The 22,562-nt window shown below is 41.6% G+C and overlaps 2 protein-coding genes across 5 annotated transcripts in view; one reads left to right on the top strand and one right to left on the bottom strand.

The window, feature by feature from the left end:
- Nucleotides 1-6,178, bottom strand: part of LOC130373310 (glutaminase kidney isoform, mitochondrial-like) — a 31,399-nt gene extending 25,221 nt beyond the window's left edge. For 2 of the 4 annotated variants that reach the window (XR_008893507.1, XM_056579708.1), the window contains exon 1: nt 5,720-6,178. Coding sequence is in view for 2 of the 4 variants with exons in the window: in XM_056579708.1 (XP_056435683.1) it covers nt 5,720-6,018 (299 nt within the window). In the remaining 2 variants the exon portion in view is untranslated. Of the gene's footprint in view, nt 1-761 lie in introns of all 4 variants that reach the window. The other 2 variants (XM_056579710.1, XM_056579709.1) reach the window with 2 other exon arrangements.
- A 1,315-nt stretch (nt 6,179-7,493) lies between these two features.
- fkbp7 (FKBP prolyl isomerase 7) lies at nt 7,494-11,917 on the top strand. Its single transcript, XM_056579815.1, has 4 exons — nt 7,494-7,755; nt 8,292-8,443; nt 9,893-10,023; nt 11,157-11,917. The coding sequence occupies exons 1-4, from the start codon at nt 7,517-7,519 to the stop codon at nt 11,316-11,318; spliced, it is 684 nt and encodes a 227-aa protein (XP_056435790.1). The 5' UTR covers nt 7,494-7,516; the 3' UTR covers nt 11,319-11,917.
- The last annotated feature ends 10,645 nt before the right edge of the window (nt 11,918-22,562 follow it).

Raw genomic sequence — 22,562 nt, forward strand, 5'->3', positions numbered from 1 at the left:
AATTGCCCTCCCAGAAATGTTTTGGGCAGGTGAAAGGAGTACCCTGCTGAAAAAGATTTTTGGGCAAGGGAACACAAGTTTGAAAACCACTGTTGATGTTATATGTGTACACAACAAGAATAAATAAAGAGCATATCTGGCTTGTTAATGCAGCCATATCTAGCGGGAAAGACACTTGGCCAGTAAAGATTGCATGTGTGTGTGAGTTTGAACAGCAAGTTGTTCAAATACTAAACTTCAGATGTATTTTATTTCTAATTTATCAAATTTGTTTTAAGACCATGTGTCAGTATAAATAATACTGTAAAACATATTGTAGAAATATGTTAATCATGATATCATCAAAATAATACTGATATTTTCAAACTGCTTTGGCTTCTAACTGATATAACTGAATAATTCTAACAGCCACTAGTGGGGGAAAGGTGAACGGTTTGGTAATTAGCCTGAAGGTTGAGAAAACCTACTGAACTGACTGATGACCCCACAGGAGACCATGGCGTCCCAATGGCAAGTTCGTAAACATGTAAGCTGTGACCTTTGTGTGTAGATCTGCATGAGAATGTTAAGAGAGCACCTTCACCCTTGTCTTTGGACTTCCAAACCACCCTCCCACACAAACACGTTTACAAGAATAAATACATTAAAACGTAACTAAAAAGTGTGGGGGCAGGTAAAGGAAATAAGGGATAATCAAAAAAGAAATACAAATAAGAAGTGTCAAAAAGAAAGACAGCAATGATGAGGCAAGTCATACTTACAAACATGTATAGCAGGTAGGGTGAGAGAAAGGAACAGGCCCCAGCAAAGGAAAACACAACAAGCATAATTAGACATGGTTTGTGACACATGAACCCACTGCTCATGCACTGATTCGTGCACGAGTCATTGGACACTGTCGAACACTCAACAATACGAATGACAGCAAACACAAACGTAGACAGCCGTAGTTCCATAACACAATGGCTTCAGCGAGTTCTGGGCTCTAGTCATACCCACACTCAGGACTGGACTACCCTTGAAGTCCCAAAAATTAATGTCATGCACCCAAAGGTTAAAATGAAATAAAGGAAGGGCCGAGTGCGGATGGACACCAAGTTGGTGGGATATTTTTGAAGAATTTTAAAATCAACATTTTATCAGAGGACTGTTAACCGGCCTCGCTTGCCTTTTGTTTTAATGCACTTGTTATATATTTTTTCAGGACACATTTCCAGATACATTGTATTTGCTTTTTTATTGCAACTGCAGGGCCCGATTGCGGGTGAGACCTTGATCTCAATGAGTTACCGCGCTTGTACTCCCTGGAAGAGGCGGGTTCTGATAATGCATTGCATTGAGCTTAATTGGGCAATTCCAATACCACTCTTAGGCCTAAAAAAAATGTGGTTCCTGGTGGTTGTCAGTTGAGGTCATGGGTAGGTAGGGAATTTATTTAATTTTTTAATTTAATTTTTTCCAGCGGCAGCGAATGATAGGTAGGTTGTTTTCATTTAAAAACGAGAAAATTCGCTCATCCTTGCATAGAATGAAGAGGTGCTGTACCAAAATGTAATTATAGTTTGCATAAAAAAATAAAAATCTTTTTTTTTTTTTTTTTTTTAGAGCTCATAAAATAATTTGGGTCGCACATAAACTGACAGGGTCGGTCGGAAACCGGAACCAAACAAATTTTTTTTAGGCCTTATCACTATGATAACACAACGTACACATGCACACACATTTCCTCGGTAGAGCTAAACGATTTACAACCATACTAATAGCAGGAGTGAAAGGAGCAAAGCAGTTGTCTCTCAATCCCTCTGCTACTACTACTATGAAATATATTTGAAAAAGATGCTTTGGTTGTAAGTAACTTAATCATCTCTCACACGTCCGCCCTGAGGAATAGACCACGGCCACTAAAGCCCAGATCGTAGTTCCAGCACGTGGCTCGTGGTATCGAAAGGTCCATCATGTCCCTTTCATTCACATGATAATCAGAAGGTGTTGGTTATTTGACAACACAAAAAATTCAGTGGGTCAACATGAATGACAACGCTTGGGAAACCCTGACGTAGTGGATCATCCCCCCCCCCCCCCCCCTCTGACTGAAACGGCGTTTCGACACAATCAATGTGTCCAGCGAATCAGATCGTGCCGGATCGAGGCCTGAATTCCTGGAATGCCTTTTGCCGCCCAAAGCGCCGGCTAGTCCTGCATGTCCTGGGGGCAGCGGGATTACTAATGCCAACATGCCGGCTGGTTCACACGCCACTGAAGACACAGCTACAGGGCTGGCTGGAGAACAAGCACCTCACATGCACACCACTACACCACTGATCTAAGGGCCCCAACATAATCATCAGTGATGTGAACTGTGAATACAGACACAGGCCGTTGGAGAGAGGTAGGTTGTGAGGCACATTGGCACATTGCTCTAGGATGCGTACGCGTAGGCTCTGGACCGTGGGGATGGACCCAGTACCTTCTGACGAGGCCGTCAAACACCCCAGCCCCTACACTATCCTGCCTCGTACGACATCAGGAAATGAGTCGCTTGACGAAGATATCTTGGCATGTTTGGGCCATTCCCTCCCTGGAATGCGATCCTTCTTTCCTGTACACACAGGAAAACAGTCTGTTCAAAGTCTCGGCTATGTTCCTGATTATATCAGATGTAAAAGAGAAAACTATGGAAAGAGAGACCCAACTGCTCCTACGATTTACCATGTCATTAAGGAGCAATAGGGGTTAGGGCCTCAAGGAGGCCTGCAGGTACGCTGTGGGCAAGGGGGGAAGCAAACTGTAGTTGTCAGGGTTGAACAGGCTAACCCAACGGGTGTTCCCCAACATGTGGGTCGGTATCCTACTTGGAGTTGCCAGTTAGCCGTTTAGGGTAGTGGCAAATTCAAGACTTACAGAACATTTGATCGAACATTTTTTGATAAAAATCGTATATTCTAAAATGGTCTCACAAAGGGGTGCCCATGACTACGATTGCTTACGTGTTCAGTGATTCACTTTCGTTCTCTTTGAAATAAATGGGAAAACAAGAGGTTTACGTGTACACTTTTGTGTACACAATTGTACACTTTTTTTCGAAAGAAACCCCACAGCTCTTGTGCCATGTCTATCCTGCTTCTGAACAAGGTCCCCTGAGGGAGTAACACCACACATCATGGTCTGATCTGCGCTTTCAAGTGTAGAACAACAGTCTGTGTTGAAACCCTCTCCCATTCCCTAAGAGCCTTTTCCAGAGGAAAAACACTTCACACAGCTAGGGATACACAGAGTGAGAGCAAACACAGCCCGCTAGCGCACGCTCATAACCAAACTCAAAATATTTACTGAAAGCCACGCATCATACTGTTGAACACCACTACAGCAACCTGTTCAATTTTAAGTGTACAGAGAGACATTTCAGCTTGCATGTCTCATGCAAGCCAGGATGTTTCTGTATCCCAGGACATACGTTGATGGAAATTAAATAGAGACTAGTTTGTCTTTGGGTGAAAGTTAGCAACCAATCCCAGCATATAACGCTGTAATATCTTAAATAGATTGCATTTTTACAAATAAAAACTGGAATCCCTTTGACACACGCTCATATCAATTCTCCAAGAATTTAAAAAAGGTATTCATCAACTGAAGAACCAGAAGTTTGAATTTAATTCCATGGCCACGCGTAAACAATGTGCTGTGGCGTCAATGATGATGCAGGCACTTCCTGCTTTGAAACGTGGTCCTTTGAGAGGACAGATGGAGGCACTTAGTGCAGTGCCTGTAAAGAATAGCTAGGACAAATTAAGGTGCTTTAAATCAAATACAAAATAGACAACTGCCACTGGCCCCCTCTTTCTCCTAAAGGAATTGCTCTAGCCTGATGGATCTAGCTGATGCTCCAAGCTAATCGCACCAAACCGAGTCTTTGGTTCCAGGAACACATTTGCCACTTCCTGTTTAGAATGCCATGTATTGGCATGGGTTTTAGCCACAGAGTGCTGGCATAAATTCAACCATTAGAATAATAGTAACAAGATGGGCACACACAACTTCTTTCTTATTGGAATAATGCCCTACTTGTTCGATTATTAACTAGTGAGTCATTCAATGTCTACAGTTCATTAAGCAGCAGGTTGAGGTTAGGGCAGGAAACTGATCAATGATAACTACAGGTAGACTGCAATCAATGGGGTTCAAACACAGAACCTTTCAGTTGGGAGTCAAAAACCCTATCCACTTCCCTCACTCACCACCCAATATCCATTCCTGTGAAGGAAGGACTACTGATATTGATTATAACAGAAGCTTGCTTAGGAATAAGACTTTGAATATGATGTAGGCAATAGGCATGGCTTGAAAGACTTTATCAGCTTTCCTCCTTGGTTCGGTACCGACTGTGGGCTTATTGTGATGATGAGGAAATAAATGCGTCATTGTTTTGCTTTTGGTTAGTATCCTACTTTACATTTTAATTCATCTCTATAAGATGATGTGCTATTATACGTTGTACGATAAAGTAAAAACACCCAAGCCATAGTGCAGTGAACTTGTTACTGGATATTTGAATTACAATGAAGCTTAAAAGCCTGTGGTGAATTTACATTTAACAATTCGAGCCGACATTATGCTTTACACTGCAATAATTGTTCTAGTATTAACACACGTGTATACTAATAAAACCATGTAAATATGGCTGTATCATAGAAAAGTAGATGGGATAGGCACTTACCAACAACAAGCTATACTATTACTACCAGTCCTTCCATTTAGAGGGACGAGATATTTTTTTCCACTGCACCCCCAAAAGTATAATTTGACAGTTCAAATTCAACTTCAAAATAACAAGCCAGTCTAATGAGCAGCTCATAAAACAACATTAAAATAGACCATGGAAGCAAATGAAGACACATTGAATTAATTCTTGCAATGATGAGCAAACTGAAGTAACCTCTTCTTTAAAGCAGTGCAAAATGGTGTTTGAGCTTCAGTTTTTGCCTAGTTAACCTTTGTGTGTTACCACGTTCATAACTTAGGTAAATATAGGCATCAACACTAGCCATCTGATAGAGAGAAACAACTGAAAAAGCTACATCTACAAATGAAGTTATATAACATAACCCAGTGTTACTATAAAACAGAGGCCAAGAGCCAAGAGCTGTTATTACATTGCATCATATTCCACACAGAGGTCATCTTGGTGATTCTTTGACCTAGGGTTACTGCCCTAAAGCATCAACCAAAATGTGACTGCAAGGGTGCACATGAGCTGTAACCTATGCGATAGTCATCTGGAGGGGGTCTGTATGGAAACACCTAGAAGGCGCACACATAAGTAGGCCAAATTCAACGTCAAGACGAGCCAACTAAAAAGGGTATTTCTCACTATACGCCCATTGGTACGGTCTCGCCTTCAAACGCATCATCCACTGCCATCTGCACTGACAACCCGACAGCAAATGAACAGTATAATCTCATATTAGTAGCCTACTCGGGACGCCCTTCTCGAGTAGACGTTATTTTTACTTGACACGGCTACAGATATGATCTGTGGATTTGGGGGTAGAAAGGGACAATAAATGGTTAATTCGTGGTGCTGAGTCAAGCCTATGGCATCTGGAGCTACATGCGTCATGGCTCCGACTCCCTGAGTAGCACAGCTAGCGACCACATCACATGCGAGCCACCGTTAGCAACACGTTGGATTGAACAAGGCAAATCATTTTTGAAAACGCACTTATCGCCCGTCGCTCCGGTGGTGACATCGTCCTTCTTCCCTGGCTCGTCCGGCGTCACTGCGCCCTCGGATTTAACGCAATACGACCGGGTGCTCCATGACGCGCCGCCGCTCAGCAAAGGGCGGTGTACGTCGGCATGAAGGACCTTGAGGGTAGAGACGACTTTGGCATCGAATGAAGCGGCAGCGACACAATTGTGGCTCGGCAACCACGATTTGTTTCTTGAAACGGCCGCTGGGCGCTTGAGATTGGTGTGAAACAACTCCTTCAGCAGTGTTGAACGCCTAAAATGTAACATCTCAATCCGATCAGGCGATTAAAAGAGAAACCTTGATTCCAGTAGCGATGGGATACGGCAGAGGAAGTAGAGATCCGACCGAGCTCTTGCTAGTTGTCACGAAGCAATGAGTCACATTCAGGCTTCGTCTTCTTAAAATAAACAGACCATAAAGCCCTCCCCTCTGCTCTGCTATTGGTGATGATGGGGTACTACGCCAGCAAGTCTTTTGAAGGGTACTGGTCGCCTATAGGATTTTAGACATGTCAATCATTATTTTCCGGTCTTTTTTCACCGGTGTATTTCCATGTTGGATTTCTATGGGTATTTCGCATTTCGTCCTCGATGTATTACTTACTCATGGTAGATCAAATTAACGTATGCTTACTTTATATTCGTGATCCTGTAGCAGATTTTACAGAGTTAATAATAATGAAAGAAAATAAACAGGTGGAATAGATGCTGTGATCTGATCTTGATATGTCAAACTGATACAGGTCTATATATCAGTTATGTTCGACGGATAGATAGATAAGTAGGCCTAGTACATATTTAATAATAGTACTGTACAGCAGTGGGGAGCGGTGCTTTTTGAAGCAAGGCATCAGCCTCTCCTCAGTCAACCTTCCTGATGATCTATGGATCAGATCACAGAACAACCAGAAATGTGGATCTCTTTTTAAAATGTTGATTAATTTGAACGTAAAAGCCGCATTAAATGGTCATCAGTTGAATAATGTGTGTTCAATGTCGTGACATCGCTGTCAAATTGGGATAAGGCAGAATAAGCACTTGAGTTTGTGTTAGGAAAATATAATGGTTTGGGTGAAAAATAACCGGATTGTCGAATGAAAGGGGAAGCAAGCAAGCAGTGATCTACAGGTGGTCTCGAGGTCTCGAACAGTGCTCTCATGAATAAACTGAAATGTCCAATATATATATGAAATATATATATGAAATATATATATGAAATGTCCAATATAGCGGTAAGGGGTTGCACACTGAGGGTTGCACACTGAGGGGGGCACACTAGGGTGCACAATCAGGGGTGCAGACTGAGCCCCCCCCCCCCCCCCCCCCCCAAGTTGCATGTACTGGCCTGTCGGAATTAGAAGAAATTAAGTAGTAAATCCGATTTTAAAAAGTTTCGTAATTTATTTAATAAGTGATTTAACTAAATAGCAACAACTATAATTAACAATAAATTAATTGCCATAATTTTTGAGCAGGTTAAAGAAATTGGCCCATATAATATCATTAAATAAAAAAACTGATATGGACTGTAATCCTTGCATCAATTGTGTCTTGATTTGAATAAGCATATTGACCATGGACCTATTAAAGAATTAAAGATATTGTCTCGGGACTTGATTGAGACTTGGACGAAAATACTTGAGTCACGTGTCTGGTATTTTACGCCTCTGCCGCGTTGCACAGAGTAGGTGGGGTCGTACGAAACAACAGTGGCTTTTCATTGGCTCTTGCGAATGGCGTCACCTCCCACAAACGTCATCTTCAAATGTTGCCACGAACGCAAGGAGTCAAGATGTCCAACTTTAATTTCCTTTTCTGCTCGTTTATTTTTCTACAAATGTGGTCGTTTCTTGTCGTGGCGGCTGAAGACGACTCGAGCAGTGAAGTTAAGATTGAAGTTGTGTTCAAGCCGATGGAATGCAGTAAGAAAAGTAAAAGGGGAGATTTGATGAACGTTCATTATGATGGCTATCTTGCCAAAGACGGCACCCAGTTCTACTGCAGGTAACTTTATAGGCTGTAACGTTAACTATTTGGGGTTTTAAACGTGTATTGCATTCGCTACAATGCCCACTTGGATACTAGCAAGGGTAAGTCTTGCAACTGAATGCAACCTTTCCACAGTTTCTGCATTTGCCAGTTGTGATGCACTGTTGCATTAAATACTTTGCATGGGGATCTTTCCAAAGTGAACGGTAATCAATACATTTCACAGAGGTTGGACTGTGAACATTACCATCCATCGAATGGGCTATGTTGTTTCAGCAACAACATAACGCATCCCATATTTTATTGATTTACTTCATAATGGTTTTTAAATGTGTGTGATGGGTTCTATAAAACTTTACTTGCCATGTCATACTTATGCAACTGTCGTTTCGAAGATGCCAGTCATTTCAGTTTAACAGCACATGTCAACATGCCTTCAAGTCCCCCATTCACTTCGAAGGGATCCTGTCTCGCAAACGCATCAAGGAGATACAAAATGCAAAACGTAGAATCCACTTTAGTTATCGCACCTTGTTTATGCCTTTTACCAGCCGATCAGACAAAGCTGGCCACCCCCAGTGGTTTGTGCTGGGCGTCGGGCAGGTCATCAAAGGCCTGGATCAAGGGATGAATGATATGTGTCCTGGAGAAAAACGCAAAATTACCGTCCCACCGTCCCTTGGATTTGGAAAAGAAGGCAAAGGTAAGCATCACATAATACCCCTAATAAAGAAGTGACCTGTATTTTCAGCTGTATTTGTATCCCCTCTACCAGTAACAGCCTCACTGCCTCTATAACTCCTCATTTTGTTTAAATTCTCTTAAAGCCAGAGGTCCACTAAATACAAAAAATAATACATTGACGTAGATAACTTAATCCGGATTATAAATACTTAGTAAAACAGATAGTTGTGCTGTTAAAGGTTATAATACAATAATAATATAACAGGGAGTCTTTAGCCCAGTAGAATGCTCTCACCGTGTCTGTCTTCTTTCCACAGTGCTTTAGTTGCCTGACTAGGCTGCTCAGTTCGTCATTGAATGCAGCTGTGTGCTACTCATCCTCCACTGGGCATGTACCGTAAGCATGCAGACATTTCACGGGTTCTTTTCCTCTGTTGCCCAATCCCTTCTCCTTGGCACTAATACTTAGGCGTTTGCATGCTGATCCACATCTCAGGTTCTGAGTTCCTTTTAAAGGGCCCCTCTTTCGCTACCAGGTATGATGTTGGATAAAAGACATTGAAAGCCATTTCAAAATCGACACCTATGCCATCACACGTGGGAGCGTCCAACCAGATAGATCATCCTGCCAGATCGATATATACACTGGGTAGGCCTGTAGGCCGATCTGTCTGTCATATACCTAACATGGCTAGTAGTTACCATCACACCTGGTGGAAGAATAAGGGCTCTTTAATATACCGCTCACAGACTATGCATGAATTTGAGATGTTGTAATGCATGGACAGCATTCGTCTTTCTTCTAGAGTCACCATATTTGACCTGTGAACTTTGACCGTCATCTTCTATGGGTGATTTCTTTTTTTTACTTAATGGGGTTGTTTTGGTGAAACTGCATGTTTTTGTCTCATCATTGAATGTTTCAATGTTGTTATAAACATTGGTACCTTGCAGTGTGCCAGGAACATAAGAGTATGGCAGAGTGCCTAATTCCTTTTGTCTCGTAAAGGGGTTATTCTCTAAGAGAGGAACAACTAACAGGTCGAAAACTAACAAATATCAGAGTCTATACAGAATTTAAACGTGAAGAATCCAGAACAACTTGATTCTTGTCTTCCTTTATCCTTCTTGTTTGGACTTTATGCATTTAATTACAGCAGATTTTTGGTCCTTTTTTTAATGGGATTATATTTGAATTATTGAGCAAAATGGATTTACGGATTTCGGCTTGGGATGACGTAGCTTTACAGAGTAATTAGAATAATTTTATTTTAGTTGTTATAGTTGTCCAGTCTTGAGGTTCTGGTCCTTTTGGTCTTTTAAAATACTAATAGGGCTTATGTTGTGTGTGTGTGTGTGTGTGTGTGTGTGTGTGTGTGTGTGTGTGTGTGTGTGTGTGTGTGTGTGTGTGTGTGTGTGTGTGTGTGTGTGTGTGTGTGTGTGTGTGTGTGTGTGTTTGACCCAATAGACCCGGTGGTCCCACCCAATGCCACGCTGGTGTTTGAGGTGGAGCTGTACTCCGTCTCCAAAGGTCCACGCAACATGGAGGCCTTCCGGGAAATAGACCTGGACCAGGACAAAAGCCTGACCAAAGAAGAGGTAGAACACAGTTCAGTGTTTTCCCCAGAAAATGTCTTAGTCAAGGTGGTCAAAGAGTGGGGGGCGGGGGGGTCTTGTGGCCCTGCGGTCATCGGGGTGGGTTTCAGTTCGAACGACTATTGTTTTGAATAGTATCACCGATGCATTATTTGAATTCGCATTTTATTTTTTTTTATATACATTGATAGTCAAGGCGGGGCCCTATTGTTGTTAAGGCAGTTGACCAGTATTGAGCATGAACGCTGCAGCTTAATTTTGCTGGTGAAATGTAATCCTTTGGGGCAGTAGCCAATGTAATTCCACTCTAAGTGCTGGTTTTTCCACTGACTGCTCAGAGAATATTCTATCATTTTCCAGTCTGGTTTTTGTGTTTGTATCCAAACAAGTCTGGCTCAAGGAGAAGTCTCGCTCGGGAATCTAGTTGTTGCAGGATATTTCCATCTTTGCATTACAATCTCAGCTCTCAAGTTTCCACTCAAGTGTGTTCTCATCTTGCCACAACTCGACTCTTGTAAGACTTCTCCTTGAGCTTGACTTATCTGAACACAATGACAAATAGACCACGATCAATTCTCTGTAGGGATCCTTTCCTTATAACAGGATATCATCTGAGCCTGTCCGTGGCAGAAATAAGTTTATAAACTTTTAGAGGACATACATTGAGGACTCTTTTCCCCAAAGTCTCCCTCCTACTAATTGGACGGGGCTCAAACGAACGCATTGGGACATTTTGGATAAGCAGGATAGCTGAGTTCTTATGGGGTATGAATCCCTACCAATGAAAGGCACTGGGTTCAAACATCAATGTCCACAGTGTACCTGTTGGAATACTAGATCACCATGCTTCATTTGAGCCCTGGGAACAGTTAGCAGACCAGTCCCTGGTGTACTCACTTGTCCTTATCTAATAATTAAGTGTCTGTAATTAAGTGTCTGTAATTAAATCCAGTTGCAGACATTAACCACCTCACACAAAGTTATATTATACGGACGCTGGCGCTAACACTGGTGGATGGAAAGAGGACCAGGGTGTGGCGTACGCCGAGGAAAGCAACACAAAGTACTTTTGCTAGTGTCAGAGCAAGCCTGCTATCTATTGGTGACACTAATATTTCCCCTCTCCCCTCTCCCAGGTGAAACGTTACTTGAAGCTGGATTACGAGAGAAGCGGGACCCCTAAAGACGATGCCTACTACGATAAAATCATGGAAGACATTTTCAAGAAGAACGATCTCGACGTTAACGGACTGATAACGTCGAAGGAGTACAACGTCTACCAGCACGACGAGCTCTAGGGTTGATTGTGACAGAATTTGTATTTGTGTTTTTTGACTTACTGTAGTTAGTTAAAAACCCAATAGGGTATAAATCGTCTAAATGGCCGTTATCCCTACCACAACTAACGAAACAAGCATCTAACCCACTATCCTCCTGGCACACTCTTTCAAAACTTTATTTAAACAGTTGCACCATACGCTATGTGAGAAATCCACACACTTCACATGCATTGGTTTCTTGTAAGGAAACACCACTCAATTAGTAATGAAATACGTGATGAAATCGCGATTAAATATTATCCAACAGCCTGTATTCTAAAACACATGTGTTTTAAAGAAAGAAGTACACTGTTATACAGTCATTCTCTCTCTCCCTCAAGGGTTGGTAAGAATGTGCGAACATTAAGGTCAAACGATTAACTTCCAGAACTCAAGGAGACGCTTGGACTAATGAACAGATATTAGATGATAGACGTTTAGATGACGTCAGTAGGATGTCATTCTTCTGTGTTGGTAAAAATGCCACAAAGAACATTTGTGTTCTGAGTCTTAAGAGAACTGAAATGCAAAACTGATTTCAGAATGATAAGAGAGAAGTTTTAATAAACATTTCATAAAACTGCGTTTGTTTTGTCTTTTAAAGATCCAGGATGTGTCCCATGACATTTATGTCCCCCACCTCTATCAACAATCTATTATTGATAAGGAATTTCAGGAATACAACAATGTCTATCGTTTTATGTTACCCTAATGTTTTGACTAAATTGATACCACTATAGTCATTTAGTTATTGTGCTTTGATTAATTGAATGTAACTTTTCAACATCATTATTTGTCATTAATTCAAAGCACTTTCAGTGGATTTGTAGACGTCATTTTGAAGCTGCTGGGAAATAAGGCTCTTGTTATAAGATGTCTACATGTAGTCTGTAGACTGGGTTGGGCTGAGAGACAAACACCACCACTGCATTAGGTTTGACCCCACTATTAAACATCAGAATACTGTTTAAAACACAGTAGATATGTGATATTAACATGATACCATTAAAACTATAATAAATAATGTTTTCTAAGCCAATTTCAATTAATTAGATCAGCTATGATTAAATATGTAAAATATGATCGTATTGGATCACATTTTTTATGTATTTTTTTGGTAATATGACGTTCAAAATCTCATTTATTACAATAACATACAATCTTGACTCCCAGTTAATCCTGGAAAAATGGTATTTGACAATCCTAAACCACAATTTCGAGGAATTTGTAGATTGTGTGGAACAGCGACTGTACAGATACTGTGCGTGTGTGCGCATCGTTGTGTATGTGTGTGATTGTGATTGACGTTTATTGAGTATATTTGTTGAAGAAGCTTTGATATTTTCTATGCTATTGTAGTATTAGAATATTGTTCCGCAAAGTCTATATTTATGTATGAATATGCTTGTGTTTGCCTTATGTTCTTGTCCCGTACTTGCATATACCAGCAGAGGGAGATAGAGCCACATTTCAATTGGTCACACAAACCAAAAAAGCCGTACTGTCATAATGGAGACAGCTATTGTTCTCACACTTCATGCACATTTTTTATTGAAACGTATTAGAACTATTTTCTAATCTTCCATGAACATTTATCTGAAACAACAAGATAGTGTGGCGAGTGTGGGTAAGTAACTGAGCTTCAAACATTCATTTACTAGCCCACAAGAGACGCTAGCAGATAAGTGATATTATAGGTAGTGACTGTACAGAAGTACTACCTTCAAACAGAAATATGCACCTTCAAATGGAGCAACACCGTAGGCTGCAATTATGGCTTAATTAAAGCAAACAAGTGGTCAGACGATAGGAAGTGCACCAAAGAACACCGAAGACATTGAAGTTGGTGGATTTACTGATCGCTGGGAAGAATTCAAATTGCACAGGCTGTGTTTTTAATTGTCTAAACTCCACACTAGAACATAGTAATGAATGGTTTAGAACATTTTAGATTGTGTCGACGAAGCCAAAGGCCTATAGTCAACTCAGGCAGTGGGGAAATAAGGAACTTCTAATTAACTTAGATAAATACATTATTTTCTATGTGTTGTTGTGAACTTGTGGTACAATATGCAGGTGCATGTTGTAGCACCGGATGTCATCATCGGTTGGTCGTGGTTCATCTCACGGCCCGTGAGGAGGCTGAACCGACGGGACCTTCTGAACCACAGCCACTCAGCGCGCAGTTCTGATTCACTTGAAACCATCTGGCAGGCGATACAGGACCAAGGCTGCACCTCCCACCCGACTGACTCCAGTGCAGCTTTAACCACCTGGTCATCATGCAGGCATCGTAACTTATTTACCTAAATCTTCCCCATCTGCTTAGCTACTGACTGCAAAAATGCACATTATCCACCATGACTGCTGCTATTTTACCACTGATAGCCATAAATTCCCCCGAGAGTCGTTTCGCTCTAAATAATATTAGGTCTCTCGCATACCACCGCTTGTTTTATACATTTAAATGAACTTGTCTTTTCATGAAATTTATCATTTTAAACGTACCTTTCAGTCATTTCCTTTCATAAATCCAGTCCTTTCATAAGTCCAGTTTACGTTGAACTTCTGCATGAGGCCCAGCAGATGGCAGCAGGGCCTTCCGAACCCTTCTGGGACTAACTCGACAGTTAGGCAGCATCAATGCCTTTAGCAGGATATACTTGGCGATGGGCCGGCCTGAACTTTAATTACACTCTTCTTACATAACACATATATGGTTGCAGTCAGAATGGCGCTGACTGTTAAACAAGGTCAAAAAAATAAAGGTTTTCGCACTAAAGGGCTACCTTTTAGTGGGAGCGAATGTATATGGGTATACATTTAACCCATATGGGTTACATTTAGACGTAAACTACACCTATTTAAACGTAAATATGAATTGGAAATGTATGGAAAGTTAGACACGTCCATATAATGTGTAATATGCTACTTTTATTTTTATTTAAATATCGTCCATTGGCTGGATATCAAGCTCATTTAAATTTTAGTTCAAAGTCAATGGTATAATTTATCACAAACACACAGCTGTAACAATCCATTTTAATGCTAGCACATGGTCGTGAATATGTAAAACTGTGTTGCTCATAAAAATTAAGATGACTTCCTGGAGACCAAGGAAAGGGACGAGAAAGAAGGAAAAGACATTTGCTAGGGCTATAAAGTCCGTAGATACGCAGTCTGCTGAAGTTATGCAGGATACAGGATGCTGCATACCTCAGGCAAACACACAAACTACAGCTTAAATATGTCTCTCTTATAAACCACACCTCGGTTATGCTACCCTGACCTTATCTGTCTGATAATTTAAAAAGGCCGTAGGGAAAGCTGAGAAAACGCACACAATAAGTCCACATTGTGACTAGCCTAGTTAAATTCAGGTGGTTTCTGGGTCCAATCGGTGAAAGAAACACCTCTCCCTGGATACATACACCGTTCTTCAGCCAACAAAGACCTTTTTGTTGTCGAAAGAGGTCAACAGTAGCTAAGCCAGTCTGGTTTAGCTAGCCGTGAATCACAATATACAAAGCTGGTGTGTCCTTAACTGGCTGCCTGTGTGTCATTACACCCTCGTGTCTCTCCTCAACAGTATCTTTCCCGCATCTGTAGCTGGTCATGCCCTTGCCTGCCTAAAAAAAGGACAACAAATAAGATTTAGTTAAATACATTGACAAAAGCATAGACTACCATATCTTGTGTCTGTGTGTGTGTGTGTGTGTGTGTGTGTGTGTGTGTGTGTGTGTGTGTGTGTGTGTGTGTGTGTGTGTGTGGGTGTATGTGTAATGGACCTCCAGCTCTTCAAACAGGACATGTTTGTGGATGTTTGTTGACTCTGTCCAAACCCAACCTGAGACTGAAGTGGCAACCCAACCCCCCAATACATATCCACCCTTAAAAGCCTCAAGCCTCTTAAAAATCCTCGCCCTACTTCCAGTAGTTTGTTGGCATCTTTTGACGTTTGTGTGTTCAAATGAAAGATTGTTGATTATAGTCAATGTCCTGTTAAAGATCCCATGCCATTAAAATCACACTTTTCCTATTGTTTGTTAAATAACATATGTCAGGATAAGTTTGTGACCTGTGGTAAGTTTTAAATCTATGCAGTTTGTCTGCTGTATGCAATAGCCAATGAAAGGAAAAAGGCAGAAAAATGAGCCAATCTGGATAAGGTGACACTGCTACGTAGCGTTGTCAAATTATTATTCATGGACCTGCCCACTTGGTTGGATCGTAACTAGGGCTGGGTATCGTGGCCTATTTCCTAAATCGATTCGATTTCGATTCATAAGGTTCTGAATCGTTTAATCACGATTCGATTCAATCTGCTCTTAAATATTGAAAATGGCTCAACTGTGTTACAAAATACAAATGTACTTTATTTTTTCTCTTCACATTAAACAACAGGTTTTAAGAGCAAACTTGTAAATTGAACAGTTTAAACTTGAGCTGGAAACAAAACTGTCTCAAATCTCAAAAGTACAATTTGGAAATTAGAAAGGAATTGCAAGTGAAAGTGTACTTGAACTACAACATTCCATCACTGCAAATTGCATTAAGGCATTGTTTATTAAAGTGCAAAGGTTAGGGTTAGGGTTTTTACCCAGCCCTATTCGTAACCACCCACAGAAAAGGGATTGTTGCCCGCGAATGTCTCCGAATTGACCCCACTTCCCGCTGCCCGCTGCCGAGGAGGGGGTGGTGCCTCAGCGCTGACTGCAGCGAGGCTCCGGCGGGAGACAACCGCGGTCAACAATCGTGGGCAAAAATCCCTTTCTTCTCCATGCCGTGGTTCAGTCTACTTCAGATTGATGTGGACGTGGAAGAACCAGAGACGTGGAAGAACCCATCGTAGTCGTTTATGATCCATATGGTCTAGAGGCGCACACAGCTTTTGGCCGTGATTATATGTATTATATGATATAGATATCCATGTATTATATGATATCATTTAGATATAGAGCTCCTGGACTGTAACGCAGGTGTTGTACACTTCTTTGTTATTTGGATAACCGTTCTGCTGTTGGTGTTATGGCGCATAACGCGTCGGACTCTCGTATCTTGTGTTTCCACAACGAGACTCGTAGTGGGGGTTATCTCAGCCATGGTGGAGAAGGAATTGGGGGGGCAAGGAACTTTGGCTTTGACTCCCTGAAGTACATAAACCACGACATGGAGGAGAAAGGGATTGTTTCCCGCGAATGTCTCCCGCTTGAGCCCCGCTTCCCGCTGCTGAGGGACCACCGCCTCCTGCAGCAGGCAGCGCCTAAGTGCTGACCGATGCAGTGGCGGTGATCCCTCAGCAGCGAGGCTCCGGCGGGAGACAACCGCGGTCAACAATCGCGGGCAACAATCCCTTTCTCCTCCATGTCGTGGTTCACTCTACTGCAGATTGATGTGGACGTGGAAGAACCAGAGACGTGGAAGAACCCGACGCAGTCGTTTGAGATTCATAATATCGTCTGGAGGCTCACACAGGTTTTTGCCGTGATAAGATAGGCCTATATTATATGATATTGATATCTATGTATGATATGATATTATTTAGATATAGAGCTCCAAGTCTCCCGCCGGAGCACCCGGAGTGTTACAGAATATTTACAGAACACGGCCAATGGCTGTGTGTGCTTCGCCATTGCGATACATCCACTGTAAACAGAGCGCATGGTACCGTGGCCGCAAGATGCTTAGGGCCACACCCCCACCCTCCTCCTTGACCCGACTCCCTCCTCATTTGCATTAAAGCTAGAGACACCGAAACGGCGCATTTGGGGAAAGCTCAATGTGCGACTGGCTCGTAGTGGCTGTAATTCTGCACCATGGCTGAATTTCAGGAATGTCTTCAAATACTGTGTTTGGGGCCCAATAATATCTATATTAAAGCATCCATAAAGTTGCATGCCATGGGACCTTTAAAGCTCGGGTTTACATTGAAATGACTTTACCTTTACAAAGCTGAACCAGGCGGCAGTCCTACCTGCGTGTTTAGGGAAGAATGCAAAAGAAAAACAGTTGGCCCAAACACAGAAGAGAGCAGGGCCTATAAGAGGAAACATCTGTGCTGCAATGGGGTCCCCACTAGATTAACTGTAACTGTACACACCTGCTACTACACCCCTTTGCCCTCATATCACACAACCATCTTTTATTTGTATTTGTGCAGCACTTTATTGACATGACATTAACTTGGAATAACAATCCACTTCGTTTTCGTATTTTAAGTGGATGTCAGTAGCTCAGCATGGGTTATGATTATATCTGTGTATCACATTCATCTGTTTGTAAGCACATTTCAATAACATTTAAGAATATATATTTACTATATCTTTTATAAATCTTGGGCAGTGTAATTGTAACAGTAAAAATGTCCATAAAGGGAATCTTGCTACTAAATTACAAGGAAACGCCAGAGCGCATTATTCCAAGGGGATTTGAGGTACAGGCCTCCTCTATCCTATTGTGAGTGTCAGGTAGTCACCGCAACAAAGGGTTTGTTTGTATTTGGCCTATACCTTCCTGTTGGGTTTGAGCTTCTGTGCTGGAGATCACCTTACGTACACAGGCTCAGAGACGCCATAAACAGCCTCACCTATCCATCAAGATGCAATCTAGGAGAACCTGGTCTCTCCTCGTCAACATTATTGTCACAAGGGTCATTTAAGGAATGTGTTCAACCTTCAGCGTTGACACAGACGTAAAAAGACATATCCATCCTCCTCCTCCTCCTCCTCCCCCTCATCTTCCTCCTTCTCCTGAAGAAAAAATCTTCAAGGTCCTCCCCTCTGTTATTTATAATTATTCAGAAAAAAAATAGGACTACATAATAACTATATCTTTCACATTATGCGGCACAAGTTTCAGGCAAACAGTTTTCACCATAAGTGCAGTCTTTGTCAAAGAATGAACAGAATCTCATGTGAGTCTTGTTCCGTTTCCTCTGTAGTCTTCGTTGGCGGTCCCTTTTGTCTCTTTGTAAAAGTCAAGGAAACACAATCACGGTAAAAATCAACTAGAGACGAGTTTATATCACGTGGTCCTCAGAAAATAGATATTTCCTGAGCATCCACAGATTTTTTTTCATAGTAAGGTACATGAGCATGTTTGTGAAACAGATAACTGGTTAATGGGCACACATATTTTGTCGTGTGCAACAGATGAACACAACAGTTTAAAGCACGATGGAGGCAACTTAACCCTTAACTCCAATTCGGCCCGATGACTTGTTTGTATTGATAGTCTTCTTGTACAAATCAAATTATTACCACCTCATAAATGTCAGAGTTGTGTGTTTGGTGGAGTGTGTGTCGTTTCCACACAAAGCACTTAGTGTATGGGGAGGTGTTTGACCACACAAGAGCAAATCAAATTGAAGGTTAATCAAATAAAGAGCCTTGGCATTTTTAAAGCACATGCATGGAAATGGAAACAACAGGATTCATATCATCCATATCATTGAAGCAAATAGATTGGACATGAAAGAAAGTGCTGGGTACAGTATTGTACACTATTAATAATCATCAGGAATAGCAAGGGATATATCAAAAACATCTTGGGTGTCAAAAGGTGAGCGAAAACATTAAAGGTTATTGTCTAATCAGTATACTGATGTGATGGTAGGATTCAGCATCTGGTGATTTAAAACCTCAGTAAAAAAGTATTAATTAATCGTAAATACAAATTTATGAGACATATTCATATATTCCTAAAATAAAATAAAAAAATTGATAGCTAATAAAATAGACAGGGCAAATCTACAACATTCATCACAGTGCATCTGCGCAGCACTAAACAGGGATTGACATTGAAGACTGCGGTGTATTGGTATTTTGTACTAGAAAGAAACTAAAGTTGGCTAAAATGTTGCCTGGGATGTCCATTTGTTCCGGTGTCATCGTTACTGTGTGAGATATAGTGGCGCCGATGGACCTCAACACTGAGTCGTGCAGCCGACCACAAACCAAGCGCCCGACAACCCATTGCCTGACGTGAAGACGATAAGTCATCTTCATTGCTGTCGCTGTGCTTCACAGGTACAAAACCTTGGCAGCCTGCCCGTGCTGAGGCCGGGGAAAACTGCATGAAAAGATGTCGTGAAAAACTTTGAAACTTATTTGAGACACGCAAATGCCTGAGTGTGTGTGCGTGCTTGCCTGAGTGTGTGTGTGTATGTGGCAGCAGCCTTTGAAAGCGAAACACATACTCCTTCCACTTGACATGCAGCGCCTCTAAACCGTGATAAAAAAGTCTCAGGGGTATTGTACTGAAAGTCAAAGCTACCAACATCGATCATACAGACCGGAAAACTGAGGGAATGCAATGAAATTAAATGTTCTGCTGTTGTAATGTATGGCTCCCTGGGCACAGTGTTGATGTGTTTGGGTATTGGCTGTATGCCGGAAGCAAAACTGTTGAAGGTTATTGAACATGAAAGCAAGGTGACAAAAGTGATAATGAACCATGGTTTGCTATAAGACTATATATGTCAACTTTGTTGTTTAGAAAAATGTCAGTAGGCAGGTCAGGTGTCTCTTTTCCAAAGCCACTTACATTGAATTCAGATACGTGTCATTAAGGACACATATCTGAATTCACTGTAAGTGGAAAAGAGACACCTTTCCACTGAAATGTTTTCATCTTGTAAGAGGGGTTAGGGGTTCTTTATGCACGGCAGCCATTGGGGATGGAACCTAATGCATTCTGACTGGGACTCAAACACCATGCTTTGCAACACTCCAATATCATGCCCACTATAGGTTTGTTTATGGAGACCTGTAGATTCTTCGGTAAGATAGCGTTCTTTGGTAAATTATTAGTGTTCAAATATTGGGATGATTAGATCTGTTCATAAAACACGATGTTTGTTTGGCTAGGAGGAGGTAGAGCGGGTTGCCTCGTCACCGGAAGGTTGCTAGTTCAAACCCCAGCTCCTCCTAGCTAACTGCTCCTGACAAGCTGGATGTCGCCTTGCATGGTTGACGCTGGTGGTGTTCATGTGTAAATATGTGTATAAATTGTTCCAAGGCACTTTGATTAAGAGTGTCTGTTTAATGACCTTAAATTTAAAAATCATACTTATCCATCTTACATTACACTATAGTAAATTTACATTTACATTTACGTTTACATTTAGGGCATTTAGCAGACGCTTTTATCCAAAGTGACTTACAATAAGTACATTTGTCATAAGAAGTGCATCAATATATTGCTGTCGGTACAGAAAGAATGTTCATAGAACCAAGTGCAAGTACAACAATCGCTAGGCTAACCAATTCCCCGTAAATGTGCTATACTACATTATACTGCATAAGCGTACCATAATTATTCCTGGATAGACTTTTCCGGAAGATACTTAGTAGTCATTCGGCCGAAAAGCAGTGAGTCCCTTCCAGTAAACTGTAGTGGGGTCATGGAGTGCGTGGTTAAACTGTACCTCCTCATTTCCTGAAGGACTGCGGTGTATGTTGTGGTTTGACGCCTCCTGAGACGTATTTGAATGTCCTCTATTTCAGTGGAGAAAGCCGCCACCACCACAGGCTACGCTGTATGAAAGTTAAAGCTGTGTTTAACTTTTCAGATGGTTTCCAAAATAGTAAGAGATGAAAGAATTTGAAAACTTTGAGAAAGAGGCCCACAGAGCAGAAATATTGTAATTTTAAAATATACAGTGGTGTTGATTTTCTATTTTGCATTGTATATGCTAGATGTAGCCCCTTTATTCACTTGAGTGTTGTGTATATGTATATATATATATATATATATATATATATATATATATATATATATATATATATATATATTTGTATATGCCCCATGACATGGTACTATACCTTATTCTCTAAGTTAAAGGAGTACTCTGGCTATTTTTAACCCCATTATTTGTTTTCCTGAGGGTCACCCCATGTTGAGGGAAGCTAAAAACCCGTCGAAAAAATCGATTCGACCACTGGCTGCCGGTGCTACGGAATAGCTATAACGCTAACCTCTGGGGGCAAGCGCTTTATCCGCTTTTGGAGCTTCTAAACACATTCAGAAAACCATTCCAAGAACTACGTAACACGAGTTGGTTCCTTACGAGACACCACCGTGCGGCGAAACAGTATAAACTTTGTGTTTTTGCATTCAAACACTCACCGCAGATTACCCTGACATCCAACCTGCGACAGTAAAAACAAATCTCGCACAGTTGCAGTACATTTGCACTCGTAGTGACAGGCGACTTGCAGTCTCCCATCATCCCAGTGATAACGAGGAAGGAGTTTAGAAAGAGGAAGGATATGTCACTGGGAAAACGGTTTGTGTTTGTTCATTTCCCAATAGTGAAAACCGATGAGAAAATACAAGGGGTTGAGTTTTCACCAGCTACCATACAAGGATTTTGATACATTGCAGTTGTTGCTGGTTGCACTTCACCTTGATATGCAAACTCTGTTACATGTGTGTACGGGACTGGTCTGACAACACAGGAAGAGTCAGAGCAGACTCTTCTTCCCTCAGGAGGCTCAGTTTGTTTGACATGTGTGGCAGGCTGCTAAGGACATTTTTATCTGTCTGTGGTTGGTAGCCAGCATGCTGTTCTTCGCTGGGGCGTGCAGGGGAGGAGGCATCAAGGCTGGGGAGTCAAACAGACTCAACAAGCTAGTTAGGAAAGCCAGCTCTGTTGTGGGACTTGAGCTGGACAGTCTGGAGGTGGTGGTGGAGAGGAGGATGAGGGACAAATTCAAGTCCATCCTGGGCAGCCCCTCCCATCCCCTCCATGCTGAGCTGTGGCAGATGAGGAGCACCTTCAGCCACAGGTTCATGTTCCCCAGGTGCAAGACGGAGCGCTTCAGGTGCTCCTTTGTGCCGGCAGCCATTAGGCTGTTCAACAGTGCCTGATGATTTTGTTTGTGTATGTCTATGTGTTTGCATATGCATGTGTGTGTGTTAAGGTATGCGTATATATGTGTATATGCATCACCCATCATGATGTTGGTTCTGTTTGTCTTGTTTTTGTCCCTATTTTAACTATAAGCGTCTACTTATGCGTTAGCACTTTGTACTTATTGTATTTATTGCATTGTCATTTTATTCTGTGTCCTTCCACTGCTGCTGGGCTGTTTTTGTTTTGCAACAAACAAATTTCTCCTACGGGGGATTAATAAAGTTGTATCTTATCTTATCTTATGTCCTGCGTGAGAAAGATTACCATGTTTGCAGCTACATTTTGACAAAGAGGACTACTAACAT

This window comes from Gadus chalcogrammus, chromosome 20, assembly GCF_026213295.1.
Source record: "Gadus chalcogrammus isolate NIFS_2021 chromosome 20, NIFS_Gcha_1.0, whole genome shotgun sequence".
NCBI classification, from domain to species: Eukaryota; Metazoa; Chordata; class Actinopteri; order Gadiformes; family Gadidae; genus Gadus; species Gadus chalcogrammus.